Raw genomic sequence first — 23,910 nt, 5'->3', positions numbered from 1 at the left:
CCAAACAACATTGTCTATACCACCAGCGAGACTCGGTGTAACCGAAGTTGGGTTTATTATGAATGCAACCCAATTTTGGCGTTGTCATCTTAATTAGTACATTCTCAATGTAGAAAGAACATATAGTCCAAATATACAGATATCTCAGTTCTGCAAAATACATCAGGATACAATGCAACACAAAATTTAGCAAGGAACATCCAAAGAGAAAACTGGTAGTGAAATAGGAAAACTATAAGATCATATATCTCAGTTCTAGGTTACTTTTGCTGGGATACTTGACAGATTTCTTCCAAGTAAATATAACCAAAACCAGAGCACAAGCTAGCAAAGAAAGTTGCATGAAATCCTTATATTTGGTCTTCCTAAATTCAGAGAAAATAGTGCAAAGCACTCTAAAATAACTTCATTGGATGGAATTGATTCTATTGGAAGAAGAACAATGGCCAGTCTTCAAATTAAAATATGTAGCACTAGCCTCACATAATATATAGTCTCAATGTTACAGACTTGCATGGCAGAGGCTGGGGTTATATGGTTCAATCCAAATTATGTCCTCGAAATCTTAACTAAGAAGGATTCAAGTATTTGTTACCTACACCTACTTAGAATAAATCATGTAATGTTACTATCACCAAACTATTAAAAAACTGAACATATCACCCGATATTTGAAACAAAGGAAATGCATGAAACTTGTTCAAATGACTAAACCAAACCAGTCGTGGCAGAGCTGTTCGCTCCCGCTGTCGTTGTTTCCTAGGTTTTGGTGGCCTTCATTGGGTGGGATCTACCAGAGGAATGGTTAGGAAAGCATGTGGGTCATCTATGACCAGAAGATCACCGGAGCGCCGACCATGCTGGAGGCCATTTCCTCCCGTGCCGCATGGTTCTCCAGAGCCGAATCCATGGTCTCCCGAATAGCCTTCCCACTCTTGGCAACTTACATATTGGCGGGTTCCATGGCGGAGGGTGGGCGGGGTGTCACCTTCACCGCATGAGGACCTTCCACATCTTCAAGATGGCCTTAGATTGTGTTCTCCATCCAAGGCCTTCCTAGAGACATGTGCATCTCTGAGATTGAAGAATGATTACTATTGAGCAGGGGGAGTCAGTGGCTTAAACCCAACAATAACAATTAGAACATCAAGAACCAAGATAACTCAAGAATCTAGAAACCACAAAAATGAAGCAGCCACAAATTCCTCATCGATGCATGTCATGCTTCCACGCTCTCACCATCCACCATGAAAAGGTTGCTCACTAATGCCCACTCACACAGTGGCACCTCCCAAATGCTCTGTGGCTTAGCGTCTGCAGTTGATGCCTTATCAGCTACATAATCAACACAAGGTACAACACACCGTACCCACTATACCTCTTGGCAGCAACTACACAGTTCACACTTGCAAGTGTCCGGCAACAAGCTAGGCCTCCACACAATCTCAAGAGGTGTTTTGGTCTTCGTCGGCCAGCTCTTTCACCAATGTGACCGGTCGCCTCTTGACAGAGAGCTTATCTTCTTAATTTTCAAGTTTGTGTACGTATTTTGAATGATAGACTTTTTATATGGCGAAAAGGATGGGTGAGAAGAAGGAATAGGGGCAGGGCCAAATTAAAATAATTAGAATTTATACCAAACTTTTATACTTTAAAGTTATTTTTGGCATGCTACAATATATGGTTATAATTTGCTTTTGCATGTTTAATTAACATTGTTAACCAAATAAAAATATCATTAGGTGTTACTTATAATGTTATTTGTTATATATTAGTAATCTATGTCTTCAAATAAACTTGTCTTGTGCCAAAGTTAAACTGTGTTTTGTAACATAAGTTGCTTCTCTATTTTTTTTGCCAATGCATACTAATTTATGTGAAATATCTCTTGAGAAAATGACCTACCAACTATCCTAATAGTTATTTTTAGTTTATAGTTAGGCACTTATAGGTACATATACATATACATATATATATAACTTTTAGAATATTCTAAAAAAATGAAACTTCTAGAATATAAATTGAACAGTTGGCAAGGTTTTTTTACTGAGTATTTATCGTTAAGTTTGTCGTACAAGCTACACTGAGTAATGATTATTGTATCAAATTGATAGAGTTTACATGCTTTGTACTTTGGTTCTGAAATATCATCTCTTACAAAAATCTTAAATGAGCGTAAAATGACATGGGTCTTGCCATGTTTCCATACATGCAATTTAATTATCTGATATGGTCATTCTCACTCAGCTAGTTACATCTAACATATACAAGTGCTCTCATTAGTTTTTGTAATTAAAATTCTTGAACATAATTTAACATGCCAATCTTATTAGTTTTGATGTGAGTACAACTTAACTAAACTCACCGCCCCGGTCAGATTGATTTATCACTACCTAGTACATGATCCATGGTGTGGACCATCTCCTAGAATTGATAATTGTATTATTTTTTAGATATTTAATAATAGTTTCTTGGAGATAATAAATATTAGTATGGTGGCTACTAATACCACATCCTCGTTGTGCCCCGAGGGTGTGGTGGTTAGCTGATTGTTCGTCAACACGGTTGAGGTGACATAAAGTGTGTGTAACGATCTGAAACACATGGAATACTATCCATACCATCACGCCTACTAAATAATGTCAAAATATATTATAGGCGACGAAGCGCACTTGCATGTCTAGTACATGTAATCATTGTTGTTGAAGCTATATCTAGTAACAAAGTTAACATTTTTCTCATTAGTCTTCTCAACCAATTCACTAATAGGAATACTTTATTACAAAGATTAGTAGAGAACCTAACATATCTATAATCACATGAAGTTTAACATTTAAATTCTTTACCTCCTTTATGTAATTTATGTTTTTGGTTCTTGAAGACCTTTTTATGTGACATAAAATCCAATTATAGAATGTATTATCCAACAAAGGTGTGGCGAGAGAGGTTGTCCTAGTTAGAAAAGCACCACCGGTGAATTTAGCATATTTCTTGAGGAATGACTAAGTCCAGCATAAAAAATCATCAAGCTTAAGCCAATCATCAATCCCATGCCTGTCACAATTCTAAAGCAAATTTTCGGTTGTTTCCTAACACTAATTGTTTTAAAAATACCCATGTCTCAAATCCGAGGTTAAATGGGTGTTTTTCGTGGCTAAAGAGTCATTTGGGATGATATGTCAATCGTGGTTGATATTGCGTCAGTAAAGATCTACGACGGGTTTTGTTGTTCGTGGAGGATGAGTGGGCATCAACCATGCAAATTTATGTCGTGGCAAATTGATGCAAATTTATGGGCATCAACCATGGATGATACTTGATTTGTAATAAGGTCTTGCACTCACTCAAAATAAAGTAATAAATCGGTCGTATGCATCATTTTGATGCAGAGGCTGGGGCAACCCCATTTCGAAAAATGTCATGGTAGATTGATTTTGGGAGTCCGATAACTGGTAACGTCATGCTAACTGACGTGTGGCGAACATCATTAACTGGTCGTTAACAGAGCCATCTATTCTGCCATAGTGAAAAATTCGTGGTAGATGACATACCCACCTAAAGTCTACTACAAAATAAGAGGGTCGATCCATATAAGGCATGCTTAGACTTAACCGGGATGGCCCACTTCAGGCCCACTAAATTAAATAGCTTAGCCCACCTAAGACCTACTAAGTTAAATGGGTCGGCCCACCTAAAGGCCTACTAAGGTTAAGCAGGCCAGGCTAGCTAAGGCATACTAAGTTAAGCGGGTAACCCACCTAAGGCCTTCTAAGGTTAAACAAGCCGGCCACATAAGGCCCACTAAAAGTAAGAGGGTCAGCCCTTCTAAAGGCTACTAAGTCTAAGCGGGCCGGCCCACCTAAAGCCTAAGAAGCATGGAACATGACATCTTGAGAATGTTAGATTGTCAAGGACCCCCACCTTTGTAGGAAATATTATATTGGAGAAAATATAGGTTTTAGCATAAAACCTTGTTTGTTGAAAAAAATGTGGTATTGAAAATAAAACATTCAACCTTTCTTTTAAGCTACATGTAATGAGTATAGATCAGGGGGTGCTAAGTGTGTAATGTAATCATTTAAATGCTTTTGTTGTTTACATTATACAACTATGAAGACAACATTGTCAACTGCGTACTACATACTACGATTACATGAGCAGTGCGAGGCCACGAGGACTACATAGACTGTAACTAGCTGAGGTGAAGTCGTGCAAATTTATATTGCCGAGTTTTTTCTGCATGTAATAAGTATCATGAGATATTCCACCATGTATGTCTCATGACAAGTTTTATCCAAACCTTAAAATTCTTTCTAATGATCATTTGGTTATATTCATTTCATTGTGTCACCAACATGATCCTAATTAAGTGTACAAGAATACACATGGGATCTAGGAGTTTAGTCTCGATCCTGAAAAAGTAATAGGTAGAAAATTCATTTGTACATAAATGATACATCATCGATTCCGGCACAACTTCTCTAGTTGTGGATTTAGCTATATGCAACTCTAAAGATCATAAACCATATTATATTATCAAATCCAAGAATATGAAAAATAGACTTGGGCATAATAGAAACACTAGCACTAACATCACATAAACTATAGCATCCAAAATTGTTATTAGAATTTAATTATGGATCGGATGAATCTACTAGCTTCTCACGAATTAAAGCATCTTCATTAGATACTTCAATCTTAATATCAAACATCGGTTGGGCAAAAAGCCTTCGCAACTATTTCGTGGAAGCAATAGTTTTAGGTTCTTTAGATAGATCTTTTGATATATTAAGAATATCACGGAGGGAATAATAATTATAATTGATAACAAAATTATCAGCAAGTTGCTCTCTTACTAGTGATACTCATTCCTTTACTATATTAGGTCCATTTAAATTAGGTTGAACAGTAGCATCTACCATCATATGATTGTCATACGGAGTAGTTTTGTTGCATGGCGACATGGAGGTGCAAAAAAGTTTTTGTGGTGCTTCTTTTAAGACTTTTAGATGTAATCCGAATAAAGCCAAGGTCCTCATGTTTTCAAACATCACATCGAACTTTGTAGGCTTATCATGGAGTTACTTGTTTAAATCTTTTGTAGAGAAGATTAATTGTTTGAGCACGCTCTCATACTCATCATAAACATTGCTAGTACCTTAAATATATTACTTTATTGAGTGTTTTCATCGCCATTCATGTAATCAATGTTGTTAAAATTATATATCTGCAATAAAATTGGCATTATTCTCATTACTTTTCTCGGCCAGTTCACTAATAGGAATATTTCATTTCTAGAATCATTACAGAGCGTAGATATAATCATATGAAATTCAGCATTTAACTATCTACCTCCTTTATGTCATTTCTATTTTTTTTATTATTGAAGACCTTTTGGTGTGGCATCAAGTGTAATTAGACAATTGTATTAAAAAAAAGTGTTGCTAGAGAGGCTGTCCTGTCATAAGGCACAACATGCAGTTGAATCAGGCAAATTCATAGACAAATGGCTGAGTACACCATTAAACGAAAAAATTGAGAAATGGATATTCACCATGTCAACTTTTTTCTTTATGTTTTCCAGTTGCAAATTTGTAAAAATATGTTTTTATTGCAAAAATTTGACCATGTCATCTTTTAATTTTAACTCATATACGTGGTGGATATGTGAACCACACTTGGCTCCATATGAGCGTATCCATTTGGGGGGCAAAATGTCAAAAGATAATTGAGCGGCATCACGGCATCACGGCATCAGTCCACACGACCGATTAAACATTCTCAATTGCTAAAAAGTGCTTGGATGCTCCCTGTCAAACTGAGCACTCGTTTCTGGGCCGTTGGATTCGCGCTGGACGGACGGATTGCACGCGGGTTTGGCAACCGAAAATCTCCTGGATCCGGACCGAAACCCACCTGACCCGTACCGTTTCCTTTTGTCGTCTTCCTTCTGGAATCGGAGACACCGTCTCCTCGCCTAAGTTTGCGCCTCCCATTTCCCTTCCGCTCGCAATCCCCTCGATTCGTCGTCGCGCTAGGGTTTCTGCTGGCTGCGATTTCCGGCGGTGGAGCGCGGCGATTTCCGGCGGCGGAGCGCGGCGATCTCGCAGCTGGCGGGGGCCGGCGATCTCGGACGCTACGAGGAGGATTTTCTCGCCGTTGGGAAGGTTTTGCTCGTCGGCGCAGTGTGAGCCGCGCGTTAGTGCGGCAAGCTCTGCGTCGGGGAGTGAGGCTTTCCCGTCGGGGTTTGATTTCGGCGGGAGAGGTCTAGCCGTTCCACTTGTCGACGCGAAGCGCGGCCACTCCGGTAGCCGGGCGTCGAGATCCGCGGCGGTGAGCGCGGCGGTGGTGATCAACGAGGCGGGGATCTAGGTGCGGTCGTCGGCGGGGTGCGCGGTCACCAAGTTTTCGGCGATTTGAGGTAGTTTCTAGCGAAAATCCCTGCAAATTTTGGTTGCTGTTCATCCAATTTAGTTTCTGTTTGTCAAATCCCCTGCAAATTAGTTCGTTATGTATGTTGTTGTGGAGCAATTCGAGCCAAGTATGAACTATTTTTCGTTGGAATTTTTTCCTGGGAAGCTGCTGTGTGTGTTTTATGTGCTGGTTGTAGTAATTTGGTTACATAGTTGGGGTTCTATTTTTGTTGCTCGAATTACTGTTCGTGTGCTAGTAGTGTTTCGATGCAGTGCTGCAAAAATCCTAGTAACTGCTACCAGATATATATGTGTGGTAGTCCCTGGTTTTTATAGGTCTACGCTGTCGAAGCTGGGGGGGGGCGGGTACTACTTTGATTTGCACAGCATATCGGTTGAACTGCACTCTCTGTACGAGAGTGGCATGTTTGCTAAAGCCTACACCAAATGCAGCTTAGTTTTGTATACTGAAACAGCTCGAACTTATCTCGTATTGTATTTTCGTCTTTTCACATTTTTAGTCTAATGATCGAGTCGTGGCTAACAACATGGCTGAACATTGAATCCAGAGAGCCATGTAATGAATTTTTCCTCCATTAATCCTGAACTCGTCTACATCACCCGCTAGATTTTACATTTTTTCTTTCATCTTCTAGCTTAGGTGGGTCATGAACACGTTTAAGTTGTTTTACTGAATCTAACTATGATGGCTTTTTCAACCTATTTTTTGTAGGGTTATATTATGTGTTCATCTTATAGTTTAGTTAGTTTTGCGAATGTAACTAAGTTGGCTTTTAAATCTGGCTTAAGTTGGCTTCTGAGACTGGCTTAAGTTGGTTTCTGAGCACCACTAAGTTTGCTTAATTAATCCAACTAATTGCCTTGCTCCACCAACAACTGCATTGATCATTGCTTACTATCGAATTGCATTTTGCATTTTGGAATGACATTTGTATTGATCATTGCTGGCACACTTGTTCATATTTGTTCCAGGCATGCTATCGTCAACAAGTGCACATCCTATGGCACCAATAAGTTTCTGATCACCATTAAGTTGTTTAATTAAGTTGTCTAACGATTTAATTAAGTTGTTTTTATCAAAAATAAGTCAGAAACGATACTAGAAAATAATGGTACCAAGTTATTGACAATTCACAATGCGCATCCTCACCATAAATGTGCTAGCTGAAATACTACTACTTGGATAGTTGATGTGGAGAAATCATCTATGCCGCCCAAAATAGGCAATTATGTCTGTTACACCCTTTTTTCATTTGTTTTTGACAATGGATGCAGCTTAACTCTAGTGAATATACAACTTAACAATAGTTGATATGCAAGTTAACAATTAGTCTATGCAACTTAACATCACATGTCAAGACTTCTCAGGTTTTAGTTTTTGATTTGTGTGTAGCTCCACATTTTAAGTTTGGATGCTGTTTTTTGTTGTATAGTTTGATTATAGTTGCATAGGTTTAGTTGTTTAATGCAATTTCTTTGTTCGACAGTGTCAACAAATCTGAAATCATGAACAAGGATAATGATAGGCGGTCCCGATTGCGGCTACCACAAGTTTCTGGAGTTGTCCGAGAAACAAGTAGCTCAGCAGCAGCAGCAGCTCCACCAATTGCTTTCGAAGCCAGGAAATCTATTGTCAATCCAACCAGAAATGCAGCACCGAAGCCTGCAGCTGCCCGACGCTTTAAGGTTTGTTTTTGTTTTTTTATATGGAGTTTTCTGTTTAATCTGTACATATATTTTTTTGGTCCCTAATTCAATGGTTTTTTTGGTTCAACTAACATTTCCTTTTTTTATGTTCAGCTTGGAAGGAATCGTGCTTCCCCTGCAAGGTTGTTTAAACTTAACAAGATTCTTGTGCAAGCTCAAAAGGATCTCATTGAAGAATGGGGCTGGGGAGGAATGTTAAAGGTTGTTGCTAAAGAAATGCCTGTTGACCTGAGTATGTGGGTGCTTTCATGCTTCGATCCCATAAGAAGCGAGCTTGCCATTCCTGGTAGGGGGAGCATTCCGATGATCGGCCGATTACACCAGGATTTTTGGTATCCGGAATGAAGGAATGCCCGTCTGTTATGAAATGGAAACTGATCCAATTAAGTTCATGAACGAAGAGTATGGAATAGAAAGTGGCTCAGCACCAGATTTTGTTGATTGGTGCAAGATGATTTCAGACATGGGGGGAGTAGCAGATATGAAGTTCCTCCGTGCATATTTTGCTGGAGTAATTAGCTGCTTCATTAGCCCTACAACGAGTCCAACTATAAGTCCCAGATGTTACACTAGTTTATTTGACCTCAAACAGTTCCGCCGGTTAAACTTTGCGTAGTTTGCAATTGATCAAATCATTGCTGAAGCAAAGAAGATGGGAGTGAAGAAGAAATCCGTGTGCTGTTGCCTGCATCACCTAGTGGTAAACTTGAAAAACCAAATCATTTTTTTGTGATCCATGCTACATTGTTTTCACGATACAAACTATTCTCCCTTTTTCCTGAACCAAATCATGTTTTCCTCTGTTTTTTTGCAGATCCTTTACCTTGATTCATTGGTTGTTGATGAGCCCGTCGCAACTGATGAAGAGTGCCCCATTCGGGCTGCAGCATGGAACGATAGGCTCATACAAAATGTTATGCACAAGGACTCTAAAGGCAATGGCGAGTTTGGGAAGTTGAGAGTAAGTGTTTTCAACCAGTGAACCAGTGAACTTGTCATATACTGTTTTTTTGACTAACATGGATTTTTTGTCTTTTTTTCATTGTTGTGTTTGCATGAAAAGTTGAAAGAAACAGTTGGTGCAACCTTAAGAGATTCTCTTTTCGTTGGAATGACAAGGACGGAAGAATTTGTATCTTCAAAGTTGCCACGGAAATTCTCAAGCGAGGTATACAAAGTTGCATACCCAATATATTTTTAAGTTGCATGCATTTGTGCCTAACCAGAAAATAATTGAATGGCCTCGAGTGAACTTGCATGTTCTGATGTCCAACTTACCTACCGTTAGTACTCACTTTGGCTACCAGATTTTATTTTTGTGAAGTAGCGCATCATTTGGTTTGTGAAGTTGCCTACCCTTGTCCCTTAAGTTGCATCATTTTTTTTGTCGGCGGTATTGATGGTTCCACATATAAGCTTAGTTGTATCTTTGCACATAATAAATTTTTATATACAATTATATTAAGTTGCATACCAACTGTAGTTAAGCTGCATACACATACTGGTTAAGTTTTTGTAAATCAGCTATGTTTTAAGTTGCATACCAACTGTTCTACCACTGCATACCAACTGTTCGTATAAACTGTCCTACCACTGCACCTAAGTTGTGTACTATTTCTGGTTACATAGTAAACCAAGTTTGTACATGTGCATTTTTTACTAAGTTGCCTTATACAATTATATTAAGTTGCATACCAACTGTTGTTAAGCTTCATACACACACTGGTTAAGTTTTTTGTAAATCAGCTATGTTTAAGTTGCATACCAACCGTTTGTTAAGCTGCATACACACATTTGTTAAGTTTGTAAATGAGCTATCATTAAGTTGCATTCATGGTCTAAAATATAGTTATCCAAACTCGTATAAATTGTTCTACCACTGCACCTAAGTTGTGTACTATTCTGGTTACATAGTAAAACAAATTTGTACATGTGCATTTTTTACTAAGTTGCCTTATATATGCAGAAGAAACGAAAAATCGCTGTAATTGTGGGGGAGCTGTGCACAGACATATCAAACAGACTTGGCACCTTTGTCGAATCGTTTGCGAATTTAATGGATGAAGAACAGGAAGGTAGAAGGAAGAGGCAACGGAAAGATGCAGTTGTTCATGATGAGGTTGATGGTGATGACGAAGGTGATGATGATAATAATGGAGAACATGAATCTGTAGAAGATAGTGATGGCGAAGATGATGAAGATGATGACACCAGGGAAGATGAAGACGATGACAACAGAGGAGATGAAGATGACCCAGATGGCAGAAATGACAACCATAGGACTGGAGGTACTAGGGAAGATGAACGACACGAAGACCCAGCATCCAACTTTCAACCACCTCCAAGAAGATCTGCTAGGCTAACACCTAAGAAATCCCATGATGGTCCATCTAGCAACCTCAGGAAGAGGCCTTGCGACAATGTAGATGATAACAACAGGGGTGTCGAAGATGATGCAAATGAGAGAAATGACAAACAGAAAACTACAGGATCAGGGGAAGATGAACAAACTAAACACCAAGCTGACTACTTGCAACCGCTACCAAGAAGATCTGCTAGGCTAACTCCTCAGAAATCAAACGATGGACCATCTAGCAATCTCAGGAAGACTCCTTCTGGCAATGAAACAAGTTCCGATGATGTGTCAGTTCAGGGTTTGATTCAGAGAACAAGAAGGAAGGCTGTGGAAGAACAGTTAGTACAGTTGCACACAGATCAGGAGCATGACAAAGATGATGCACCAAATGATTCAGATTGGAGTCCATTGTCTGAACTACGAGAGTTGGTTGGCTCAGAGATAAGAAGAGGAATTGACCTTCCTTACATAGAACCCCCTGTAATTGTCGACAATGATTCCCGTTTGCATGCAAAGGAAGTGTTCATGAGTGTGATACAGAAGCATAAGCACTCATCTCTGGAAAGCGACCAACCACTTACTACCTTTGGCAGTGACGAGGCAATACAGAAGCTCACTGCAGAGTGTTTTAATATGCATAGATTGGGTATACAAGGTGAAGACCAGAAACAAAAGAGCTTCAAACAAAAGCAGGTGGTACATCGTGAACGTCCATTTCAGAACCAAAAGAGAAGCAGGTTATCAGATAATGATACTGCGAAGTCGACAATCCCAGTCACATTACAAACCGAACCAGCATTACCAAAAGTGAGCTCAAATATCCCAGAAGGAACAAGCAATTTGCCAATGCAAAACAACCATGTCACTGTAGGTCCTAATTACAGTGTTCAGGCAAATGTTGAAACACGTGGCGCTGCCAAGCTTAAAATGCCTACTGTAATCCCACCAAAACCAAATCAGCAGCAACCTGCATCTTCAGTTGCTATCAGACATCAGCAAAATCCCCAAGTCGCGCCTCACTGTGCAGTGCCGCCAAGTAAGTTTTATCAGTAACACATAACTCTACTAGCATACTTTTTCCTATTTTTTTCTTTTGCAACACAACAATGCTTCACTTGCCTCAACACATAACTCACCCATGGTTCGATTTTTTCCTTATTAAAATGTACTGCCTTGGTTTTTGGGTTTTCCCAAAGCAAAAATAAGTTGCAAAAATAAGTTGCATAGTTGTTTTTTATAGGGTCCTTTGTTGGACATCTAGTTGGTTTTCATTAATCAAACTTAATGCTTTTTATTTTTTCACTTAATGTTATTTAAGACAATTCAAGCATTATCATCCTTTTTTTAGTTGCACACTGATTTGCATTAAGTTATGACGTTCAATATAGCTAAGTTGGGTAGTGGAAGTAACCAAAGTTGTATTCTCATTTAACTTTGTATAATGATTTCCAATTATTATCATCCAACCAGCATGGCTTAATTGGTTACTAAAATCATTTTAGTTACTTTCTCTAGTAGCATGCCTTAGTTGTCTTCAATTGCTAGCAAAGCTATTCTTCAGCATCATCATTTAGTTGGCTTTTCAGAAAACATTGTTAAGTTTGTTACTGCAACCAACAAAGTTGCTACCATCATGTCTTTAGTCGCTAGCACCATGCCTTAGTTGGTTCTAATTTTTTCCCCCATTCTCTTTTTTTTGCAGTGCCACAAGCAAAACATCTTCAGCCCGCATCTACAAGAGGAACTGAACATCAGCAAATCCCGCAAGTCATGCCTCGTTCTCGAGTGTCGACAACTAAAGTAATTCAAGCACCACAGAAACATGCACCACTTCCGCAGGGGATTCCAGCAAACAGAGAAGCTACATGTCCTACACGTGAAAGCTGTCCACCTCCTGAACCAAAGATTCAAAATCTGGATGAGGTCACAAAGAAACGTGCTATGTTGGCCAGAGCACCAGATGCTCCGAGTTTCGATCTTGGTTTTGATAGCCCTGCAAAATTTGAGTCAAACCCCAGATACTCATGTGTTATAACACCAGTTGACTTGGATGCAGAACGATTTGGCAGCGAAGTAAATGAGTGGGATGAAGAAACCTGGAAAGAAGCTTGTGAAGTTGTTGATAAGGTTGAAAAGGAGAAGAAGTACAGTGAGGAGCAACGAACTACTGACAACAGCATTGTCCTTACTAGCAGTGGGCTCAAAACTCCTGTGGGTACAGTAAACAACATTGCATCCAGTTCTCAAGTAGAGGGAAGCACAACAGCAGCTGAGAGGCCAGAAGAGAAGCGACGCAGACTAATTAGGCAGGCTATTTGTCAGTTATCACCATACATCACGTATGAAGATAAAAGCCTCTTCACATGCTCAGCAGAGGTTAAAGAGTTGTACAATGCAGTGATTGCCCATGGGCGGAGATCTACGAGGGGCAAGGAAAGTGACAATTCTCCAATAATTGTCAACTATGAAAGGTTTTTCGTATCACTGAAAGAGCTTGCCAACTCAATGATGCCTTGTGGTGTAGTGAGCAATACTGTAATGGAACTTGGAATCGAGTCCATCATGTTGAGAAAAGACAAGAATGTGAAGAAGATTGTTATGCCTTTGAGGGTTACGGTATGAATCCATTGTTTTTCCTTTTTTAGTCTACTATACCTGTTGTACCATTGTTTTTTTTGTGGCCTTTTCCTCCCCGCGTCATGTGTATTTTTTCATAATTACATGCTTTTTTTCACTATATGCAGCATCTACTCAAAGATTTGAAAAGGAATGAGAAGGAGTTGAAAAAACACTTCAACAAGGCTACTGCCCACCTGGACAGGAAAGATTCTGTAAGTGATTATACTTGATTTTTTTTATAAAGCTGGTTTTCTAATTTAATCAACTTTCCCATTTAAGTTGGTATAAGTGGGGCACTTTAATGCATCTAAGTTGGTTTTTCAAACATGGCCAAGTTGGTTTGAAAACATGGTTAAATTGGTTACTGAAAACAACTTAAGTTGGTTACTGAAAACATGCCTTAACTTTCTATTATTCTGCTACTTTAGCTATTTTTTTCAGCACCATCATTAAGTTTTGCACCTTTTTATTTTTTACATTAAATATGTGGTTTTCAAATATAGATAAGACCACTGCGAGTTTTCCTGGCCTAACTTTTGTTCCTTAGCCAACTAACTTGGATTAGCAGACATGCCTAAGTTACATTACTGAAACAACAAACTTTTGGATAGCAAACATGTTCAAGTTGAATCACTGAATCAACAAACTTGAATTAGCAAACATGCTCAAGTTGTATTAACATAGTTTAGTTGGTTGCTTCTTTTAAATCAAACTTAATGCTTCTATTTTTCCACACTTAAATTTATTTTTTTACAAAAATTCCAGCACTATCATCTTTTTTTAGTTTGCACACTGATTTGCATTAAGTTACAACGTTAAACATATCTAAGTTGGGTAGTGGAAATCAACAAAGTTTGTTTTTCCCGTTTAAGTTGGTATAAGTTGGTTACTTTAATGCATGTTAGTTGGTTTTCAAACATGGTCAAGTTGGTTTGAAAACATGGCTAAATTGGTTACTCAAGACAACTTCAGTTTGTTACTGACTACATGCCTTAATTGTCTATTATTATTCTACTTGAGCTTTTTTTTCAGCACCATCATTAAGGTTTGCATCTTTTAATTTTTACATTAAATATGTGGTTTTCAAATATAGATAAAATCACTAATTTTATTTTTCTCTATAAAATAAAATGTAGGTGATGTTGCCAGTAATTGAAGACTTGGCACCTGAGGCAGATGAACCAGTGAACCACTATTGGTTATTCGTCATCAACATTAGAGATAGGAGATTTGAGGTGCTCGATTCCATTAGATCTTTGTCTGATAAAAAAATAGCTCAAAATGGCGAGGACATTATGTTAGCGCTTCACACATTGTGGGACCAGTATTATGCAAATTCGCCAGTTAAGATCAGTAGGTTTGAAGGTCCCGAAGACATAAAGCCACCAAAGCAAGGGACCAAGTGAGTTTAGAAGAAAATGTTATGTCTACTTGACCTTGTTTATTTCAAATATGTAGTAAGTTTTGTACAGATGTACTGACTTTTTTTTGTTTCCTACAAATGTACTAACTTTTGTTCCTACACTCAAAATAATTTTGCTTTTCAACACATGTATAGTTTTTTGGGTAATTTGTTTATCCATTCAAACTAACTTGGTTTTTACGAACATGTGCAAGTTGTTTCCTCCATTCATGTTTAGTTGATTACCCCACTTGTCCAAGTTGTTTCCTCATTCAAGCCTAACTTGGTTCTTACACCCACTGCAGCACGGAGTGTGGCATCTGCACCTTGTTTAATGCAGAACATTGGAATGGCAGGAAGTTGCCAAACTACTCAGCCTCTCATATCCCAATCATAAGGAAGAAGATGACACATACATGGGTTACATCTGTCAAGAATACTGTGAAATGGAAAGCAATTATAATGAAGAAGAAATGAGGTAAAGTTGCTGGATTAAAGCTAGCACTGTATCTAGTACAGCTTTTTCCAGTTTCCCACCCAGACATCCATGTAATTTGCTCCAGCAACAAATTTATGTTCATACTTATATAAAATAAAAAGCAAATTACAATATATTGACGACAACACATCATGAATTCATTTCTCTAGATCTTCTTTTTCATGGATTTTCATGCCTTCCATGGCTTTCATGGTTGTCTGTCCTTATTGCCCAACGCAGCAGTACACGTCGCAGTGTTATGACCAGGCTGACCACACACACCGCACAAACTCTTTTTTTTTTGCTGCAACTCAATACCTGATGGTATTCGACTTTTCTTGCACCCTTTAGTACTAGATCTAGGAGGATTGAGAATAACGAAAGGTTCATCTCTTGGCGCAACACCACCAGATGGTTGTTCCGAAGATGCCCCTTGCACTGACGCTTGCTTGTTCGCACTACCTTGATGTTGAGGTGCAAGGGGGGCAGCAGATTGCGGCAAAGAGGACGTATGTTCTGTCTGTTTACCTGAGAACTTTGTACTCGGGGAAGGACCCACATGGACACCTTGAGGCGATGCATGAGTTTGTTCCACAGGGATTTGCTGGCTGGTTTCCGTTGGTTGTGTCTGCTGTCCCGTAGGAGCTGAAGTGTCAAACCAGTTCCTACCAGTAGCTTTTGCTCGTTTACTGGTACTAATTTTTGGCAAAGAAGATGCATTTCTTGCTTGACGAGTAGTGGGAGCTGAAGTTGCTGCACGCTTCGCATTAGAAGCTGCTGGTTGCTGATAGACAGGAGGGACCAATGTCTCCTGCTGCACATTAGAACTTGCTTTATGAGCAGTAGGAGCCGAAGGTCGTGCGTGCTTCACATTGGGAGCTGCTGCTTGCTGCTGGGCATGGGGAACCGATGTATCCTGCTGAGCATTAGAACTTGATGTAGGTTGTGGTCCACTACGATCTGCTGTTTGCTGATGTGCATTAGGTCTAGGTGTAGGTTGCGGGGCATTACGACTAGCTGTATGCTGATGTGCATTAGCTCTAGGTGTATGTTGCGGGGCATTAGGATCTATTGTATGCTGATGCGCAGAAGTAGGTACTGTTGGATGTGCTGCATTTGTAGATGTATTGCTTTTAGCCATTTTCCTCCGTACTTTCTTCAATTGCACAAACTCAGCCTTCATCTCCCTAATGTGTCTGCGAGCAATAGCTTCTGCTTGTTCAGTTTCACTGCCCAGTTTAGCAACCTGTACAAATGATGTACATAAATTTGCATAACGCAACTTCTGTCGCGACTGTTCCGGCATCAACTCATCCAACGCAGGACCAGTAGGCATTGTGACACTTTCAACTGCAAGTTGAGTCCACCTCCTTGTGATGTACCTCTCTGGTATTCTATCAATGCCTATGTGTGTGAACACCTTTAAGACGTGACAGCAAAGCAAACCGTCGCGCTGAAACTTGCAGCAGTCACAGTTGTAGCTGTTTTCACCACTTGCATTTACCATGTAGCTTCTTTCCCCGTATGGGTAGCACCTCTCATTGTTAGGAACCAAGTAGTACATGTTTGGTGCAAGAACCTGTACATTGTACCTACCAATGAGTTCAAACTCAACTTTGAATCTGTGGTAGATATCCCTTGTATAAACTGAAAGCGCATGCTTCTCAATCGGGAAAGTGGTTTGTGGCACTACCTCAAGCTGTTCTGTCCTGTAGTCATTGTTCCCCTCAACTCCTAAAATTTTCCGCTGAATCTTCTCATATTGCTTCACAAAATGCTTAATTGAGTTGTGAGGATGAATATAACGCTTCAGCACAGCGTTGAAGCCCTCACTTCTCTGAGTTGACTGCAAGAAGGGGAAGAAGCGATCTTTGAAGTAACATGGAACCCATGTGTGGGCATTTTTCTTTAACCAAGCAAATGTTTCATTTCCTGCCAATTCCCACTTCAGAACCATTTCTTGCCAACGGGCTTCAAACTCTTCTACAGTCCAACTCTCATCAACACATGAGTTGAATTCTTCAGCCAAACCTGGACGCCTTCCTAAGAAAGAACCAAGTTTCTCATTAGCTTTCTTCATTATATGCCAGCGGCAGTTTCGATGCCAGGTTTCTGGGAAAATAGCTTGTATCGCAGACCTCATAGCCCAGTCCTGATCTGTGATTATGTTCGACGGTTGCCTGCCATGCATTGCTTTAAGGAAAGTGCGGAAAAGCCACTCAAAACTTTCTTGTTTCTCATCTCGAATCAAACCACAACCCAGCATGAATGACTGTCCATGTCTGTTTATCCCAACGAAGGGGGCAAAAGGCATGCTAAAGCGATTTGTCAAGAAGGTTGTGTCAAAAGACACGCAATCATGATAGGATTCTTCATAAGCTTTCCTCGCAACACTGTCGACCCAGAATATGTGTTCAACTCTGCTCTCATCGTCCAACGAGAAATCATAGAAGAAATCTGGGTCTTTCTGCTTCAAGTCCTTGAAATAGTCAAGTGTCTCACTTATGTCATATTCCTTGTTCTCACTCCTGAATTCTGACCTCAAGTTTAATATCGTTTTAGGGCCATGTGGGACAAAAGCATCCTCACCATAAAATTCAGACATAATCTCCATCATGCGCCCTGCCATTTTTTTTTTTGCAAATGAAAAATAAAGCAGTTAACCTATGATACATGTAACAAACCTTCTTTAATAGCAATAGGGGAATCTACTTTTGTGTTTTTAGGCAATACATACTGTTTCTACATCTGCCATGCAACTAATTCTACACTCTTATTTTTTTCAGGTCACTTTTTTCAAAAAAAGATTCATAAAAATGGAAGGCAGACATTTTGCAACCACTGGTAAGGTATGTTTTTGCAAACTCATTTTTTATCCAAGGTAGTATCCCAGTGCAGGCTAACTTGCTTCATTTTTTAATCTTCTATACCTAAATTTTTTGCTCCATCAGCGTGCTTTTAACTAGCAAAACTCATATAAACCAAACCCAACAAAAATTTGCATCCTGCTACTGTACACACTTCTTACTAATTTGAACACTTGTGAAGCAATTAGTTGCACACTTTTTTTTACTTACATTTTTCCTAAACTTATGTCATAAAGATGCTCAAGTAGTGAACTAAGTTGGATAACTAAGTTGGTTCGCCTAAAGATAACTAAGTTGGATCCTAAGCATGTTTTTTTTTGGTAACCCAAGTCTGTTAATCCAACTTTGTTGATTCAGTAAAGCAACTTAAGAAAATTTGCTAATCCAACTTGGTTGACTAAAGAACACAAGTGTTGTTAAGTTGCGGCATTTGCTAATCCAAGTTCGTTGACTAAAGAACACAAGTGTTGTTAAGTTGTATACACACTATTTGTTAAGTTGCTTTACTGAAATCAACAAAGTTGGAAACACCAGTTGATGTGTGCAACTGGTGTTTTCACTACCTTAAGCAAATTCAGTAAACCAACTTAAGCAAATTTGCTAAACGAAGTTGGGTGACTAAAGAACACAAGTGTTTGTTAAGTTGTATACCCACTTTTTGTTAAGTTGCTTTATTGAATCAACAAAGTTGGAACCACCAGTTGATGTGTACAAGGGGTGTTTTCACTACCTTAAGCAAATTCAGTAAAAGCAACTTAAGCAAATTTGCTAAACCAAGTTGGTTGACTAAAGAACACAAGTTAGGTGCGAACATACATACTGTTTTGCAGTTTATATTTTTCCAAGACGTGCATTCCTACTACTTTAAAACAATTCTTCCAAAATGCTGACTACTTTTTAGAAACATGAAATGGGAAAAAGAAAAAAAATGGTTTGGTTTATGGTCAAACCTGTTTGCAAATTGCAATTGTGTAGGCATCTTAGGAACTCTCTCTCATCTGGTGGAATACCCCTGTGTGATCTCAAGTATTTTGTGAGGGATGGCTTGTCAACCATGGCGTGGTTATGCTCTGCAATAAAATAGGTCACCTCCCACTTGTTGTTTATTAGCTTCACAAACATTCTAGCACGACAACTCGTCTGCTTGATAGTTTCTCTCTTGCGCTTAACCGCTAATCTACTAGAACTTCTTTTTGATGGTCCAGCTTTGTCATCTTCATCATGTCCTTCTGAATTTTCTTCATCCATCTGTACTGGGCTCACTTCTTCAATAATGTTCATCCTTTCCCTCTGCAACTCTTCATCTGTTTTAGGTTTGCGGAATTTGTTGCATACAAACTGCTGCTTCTCCAGTGTGCCTGTATGTCTGTTCCTTTGGGATGTGTGAGACTTAACTGAGAAACCCAACTTCGCTGCATAAGCATTATAATGTACTCTTGCTGCTTCAACGGTATCAAACCGCATACCAATAAATGGTTCTGTTGGGGTGGAAAGAACTTCATGCATGCCAGCTATGTCATCTTCACCATCTTCGAACTCTGGATAAGTGGTAGATTCTGTAGGCATTGTAGTAGTCGGGATGCTGTTATTCCCAACATTGTGTGAAGCTGAATTGTTATGCGGGCCTCTATTACTGTGGTCATTTGAACCACCACCAACTTCCTGCTCGCTGCCTATTGGGTCTGGAGATTCTTCAACCATCTCAGGTGGCGGAGCTTGAGTGCAAAAAGGAGGATCCATGTCAATGTCATCATCTTCTGTTGGACTGGCATTCAGATCGATTCCTGACATCTGTTAACGTGGAAAAGCTCGTTAGTTTTTTTGAACCAAAGCAACTAAATGAACAACTACTCCAAACATAGCATGTTTCGGTTTCTCATGTTATGTCGGGCCTATCATGTTTTCAATGCCAGAAGCAGCTTATATACAAAATCCTGGAACTACCTAAACATACTGATTTTCATTTTTTAAAGTTGCCTTTTTTTTATCTGTTTACTTTTCCAAATTGACAAGTTCATTTTTGCATTTTAACTATGCAGGTTTTAATCAAAATGATCAAGTAGTGGCAAAGAGGCATCAGCATATCAAATGGCAGAAAGGGAAAATCATTCTGCAGCTGTATCGCTACGTCTTTTATGTTTCGGGAGAAAACAAAAACACATCTAGTTGGTTTATGTGTTGTTTTCCGAATGACCACTACTAGTTGGCAGTTTTATTTTTTTGGTCTGACCAAGAACTGGTGTTTTTGCCTACCTTTTGTCCTTCTTTTTTTCTCCAAACCATACTATCTACTATGATGTCTAGTATCTTGTTTATACTATGATGTTACTACGCAAATGAAAACTATAGTTATATCTGTGCCACATGTATGCTTTTTCTCTCTCCCATTACTTGTGTCAAAGTTAATCTGTTTTTAAATCAACCTAGTTTTGGGGTAAAAAGTATCCCAGCATGTTGCTTCTGTAGTTTGATATCAGCCTAGAGATATAATGGAAAAGTAAAACTAGGTTATATCTGCAAGTGTTCATGGAAATACCACATTTTGTTGGGTAGAACAGAAACCAACTTTCATGAAACCAGCTATGATGTCTGCAATTTGTTGGGTAGAACAGAAAAAGTCAAGTTTTGTATGTTTGATCTTGGTTTTCCAAACCATATCTACAGATTTTCATGAAAAAATATCTGTGCAGATGTTTTCCTAGCCATATCTGTGCAGATGTCCATGAAAAGCTAGATCTTTTCCTAGCCATATCTGTGCAGATGACCATGAAAAGCTAGATCTTTTAGTACAGAATACAACAACACAAACATATATCTGCTGTTGATTTTTGTGTTTTTGACCATGTATCTGCTGTTGTTCATCATATATACAAGTAAGTTTTTCTGCTGCTGAAAATAGACAAGGAGATCTGGAGATCTGGGAGAGAGGTGTTCATGTTGCTGAAAATAGACAAGGAGGAGATTAGGGATTACCTTTCTGCTGAGAGGTGTTCTTTTAGCTGATGTGCAGTTGCTCTGAACTATTTTGGATCCATGGGAGTTCTTTGTAGAAGATCTGGAGGAGGAAGAAGTAGATCTGGAGGAGGAAGAAGAAGTTAGGGCAGGAGCAAAGCTAGTTTCTTGGTCTGGACGAGTTCTTCTGTCTGGGGTCGAATTTTGTGTGGTCTGGACCCGTTGGAGGGTGGTACAGATATAGGATTGGTCCTCCTTTCTTTTTGCCATCTTTTTTGACTTGGGTTGCTTTTTGTCTTGTACTTTTTGCTGTTTGTCCGGACGTGTTCTTGGTCTGGACGTGTTGTTGTCTGATCGACAAACGGGTGCCCATGAAGCCAAACTAGCACCGGATGCTGGCCCAAGCCATCCAGCACTCGGATGCTGGGCCGGACCAGCCAGCACTCGGATGCTGGGCCGGACCAACCAGCACCGGATGCTGGCTAGCCACGTCCTTAAACATTTTATACGACTGGCTTGAAACGAAAGCGAGACCGTGCGGTGGCGCGCTTTGTGTGTGCCAACGGCCCAACAACTAGTTGCGCACTCAAATGAAGTCGTGATATTTTATCCCAGAAGCACCACAACCCCAGAAGCATGGTCGCATGGACTGTATGCTACTCCGTTGGCACAGGGACACGAGGGACGGCGACGACGACGAGATCAGACCGGAGACTTGTCGTGACACCAAACTGCTCCGTCATGTCCAGGTCGCCGGCCGCCATCCCGCCCGGCAGCTCCCAGTCGAAATGGAACAGCAGCGCCGCGAGCGCGATCTCCACGTGCGCCAGCCCGAACGCCATGCCGGGGCAGATCCGCCGCCCGGCGCCGAACGGCAGGAACTCGAAGTCCGCCCCCTTGAAGTCCCTCCCGTTCCGCTCGAACCGCTCCGGCGCGAACTCCTCCGGCGCGTCCCAGTGCGCCGGGTCCATGCCGATCGCCCACGCGTTCACCATCACCATGGCGCCCTCCGGCACGTCGAACCCGAGCACCTGGCACGGGCTGCCGCACACGCGCGGCAGCAGCAGCGGCGCCGGGGGGCGCATCCTGAGCGTCTCCTTGACGACGACCCGCAGGTAGTGCAGGTGCGCCAGGCCGGCCTCGGTCACCTTGCCCTGGCCGGCGAAGTGTTGCCGGACCTCGTCCTGCGCCTTCCGCATCACCCTCGGGTTCCGTATCAGCTCCGCCATCGCCCACTGCAGCGTCGTCGCCGCCGTCTCGCTCCCGGCGCCAAACATGTCCTAATGACGAAACCAAGAAACAGAGGAGCTAATCAGTCACAGGGAATTCCGCAAATCATGGTGAGATAATGTCAAAGGCAGTGGCGTGTTACCAGCATGACGGTTTTGATGTTGTCCGTGGTGAGTGGATATTCAGAGTTGGCTTCCTTTTGAAGCCTCAGGAGCACGTCGAGCAAGTCTTTGTCTTCTGTGTCGCCGCCGGAGACTCTGCTCTCCTGGTGCTCCTGGATTATGGCGTCCATGAATTGTTTCATCCCCTTGCTATGGCGCAACATCCGGCCAGGTACGCTACTGAAGAACCGCACGAGGCGCGAGGAGGGGAAAATGTCGGGAAGGGTCATCCCGGGCACGATCTTGAGCCCCTCGTGCAGCATCTTCAGGTACGCTTCCCGCTGCTTGAACTGGCTGCCGACGATGGCGCGCACCGTGGCGTCCGCGACGTAGGCCGATATGCCCTCGGTCAGGTTCACCGGCGAATTAGCGGAGGCCGCGACGGAGCGGAGGAGGCGGCCGAGCTCCTCCTCGCGGACGGGGCTGAAGGACTGCACGCGGCGGGAGCTGAGGAGCTCCACGGTGCATATCTTGCGGAGCTGCCGCCACGCCTCGCCGTAGGGCGCGAAGATGAGGCCCTCGTCGTCGCCGTACGCCATCTGCTGGATGCAGGTCAAAGGCCTGGACGCGAAGGAGGCGCCGTGGGTCTTCATGATCTCGCGCGCGGCGTCCGGGGACGACGCCACCACGGCGTCGAGCTCGCCGAGGCGGAGCATCATGAGCGGGCCGTGGCGCCGCGCCAGGTCGCGCAGCGCGCGGTGCGGGAGCGCGCCCGCCAGGTGGTGCAGGTGGCCGATGACCGGCAGCGCCCACGGCCCCGGAGGGAGCCGCACGGCAGGCGGCGGGCGCCTGGTCTTGAGGAAGAGGAGCGGGATGGCGAGGAGAAGCACGAGAAGAAGGCAGAGCGGGAGCACGGCGGCCATGGCAGCTTGGATCGGGGTCTTGCGAGACTTGTTCGTAGGAATGCTTATGCTGCGACTTTTCTTTTCCTGAAAATGCTTTTCTGAAGTACTACGGAGTAGTACTAAGAAAGTCAAATGGTCAAGCTCAGCTATCATTATTGTAGGCGTAGCAGCCTCGAAATCATTGTTTTGTGGAGAGTCAAATGACTTGGTTTTCCACCGCCCGCGATCCGTTAGCAAATTCGCCTCAGGCTGTCGGGAAGAGAACATTCAAAAAAAACGGAGGGCAGAGAAACATACCATGATTCATGAAGTACAATCCCTCTTTCTGAAAGAAAAAAAAGTTGCCCTGCATGTTCTTTATCAAAGGATGATTTGTTGCAATCACTTCACGATTTCCAAAGACATTAACAAGAACTGTCAAAAAAAGACATTAACGTTGGGGCTAAATGGTGAAAATTTTCATTTATAGTACACTCTCCATCCCCTCAATGATGCAGCAGAGATGCGATGACCTTTACAAAAACAGGGCACAAACAGATTCAGACATACTCTACTACAGTAGGACTACGAAGCCAGTGAGCTAAGCTCTGACAAATCAGGTGTAGATAAGAACATGTCCTAAAACAAGCAATTTATTAGTCCGGTAACAGGCGCCTCCTGAGATGCTGATTTGTACCCAAAAAACAGGCCAGAGAGTTCTTACTGTAGGGCATTGTACGCTTCAGCAAGCCTTCGGTTTGTTATTCAGTGTTCTAAAAAAATTTCTTTGCTCAGAGACAGTAGCTGGATAAAATTCAATGTACACGAATTACTTACCAGAAAAACAAAGATAATTTATAGTCAATGTAGCATGCGCTTGC

General features: G+C 41.3%; 1 protein-coding gene across 1 annotated transcript; it reads right to left on the bottom strand.

The window, feature by feature from the left end:
• Positions 1 to 21,405: 21,405 nt before the first annotated feature.
• On the bottom strand, positions 21,406 to 23,156 carry LOC127308156 (premnaspirodiene oxygenase). Its single transcript, XM_051338925.2, has 2 exons — positions 22,187 to 23,156; positions 21,406 to 22,094 (listed from the first exon to the last, which is right to left on the bottom strand). The coding sequence occupies exons 1-2, from the start codon at positions 23,066 to 23,068 to the stop codon at positions 21,471 to 21,473; spliced, it is 1,506 nt and encodes a 501-aa protein (XP_051194885.1). The 5' UTR covers positions 23,069 to 23,156; the 3' UTR covers positions 21,406 to 21,470.
• Between the last annotated feature and the right edge of the window lie 754 nt (positions 23,157 to 23,910).

This window comes from Lolium perenne, chromosome 6 (genome assembly GCF_019359855.2).
Source record: "Lolium perenne isolate Kyuss_39 chromosome 6, Kyuss_2.0, whole genome shotgun sequence".
In the NCBI taxonomy this organism is placed as follows: Eukaryota; Viridiplantae; Streptophyta; class Magnoliopsida; order Poales; family Poaceae; genus Lolium; species Lolium perenne.
The sequence above is the reverse complement of the archived record's forward strand: the minus strand, read 5'-3'. Positions and strand labels throughout refer to the sequence as shown.

Excerpts from the sequence above, each read along its gene's own strand:
- LOC127308156 (XM_051338925.2), bottom strand. The coding sequence starts at position 23,068 with ATGGCCGCCGTGCTCCCGCTCTGCCTTCTTCTCGTGCTTCTCCTCGCC. Across the intron at positions 22,095-22,186 it reads ACATCAAAACCGTCATGCTG|GACATGTTTGGCGCCGGGAG; the intron begins GTAACACGCCAC and ends TTTCGTCATTAG.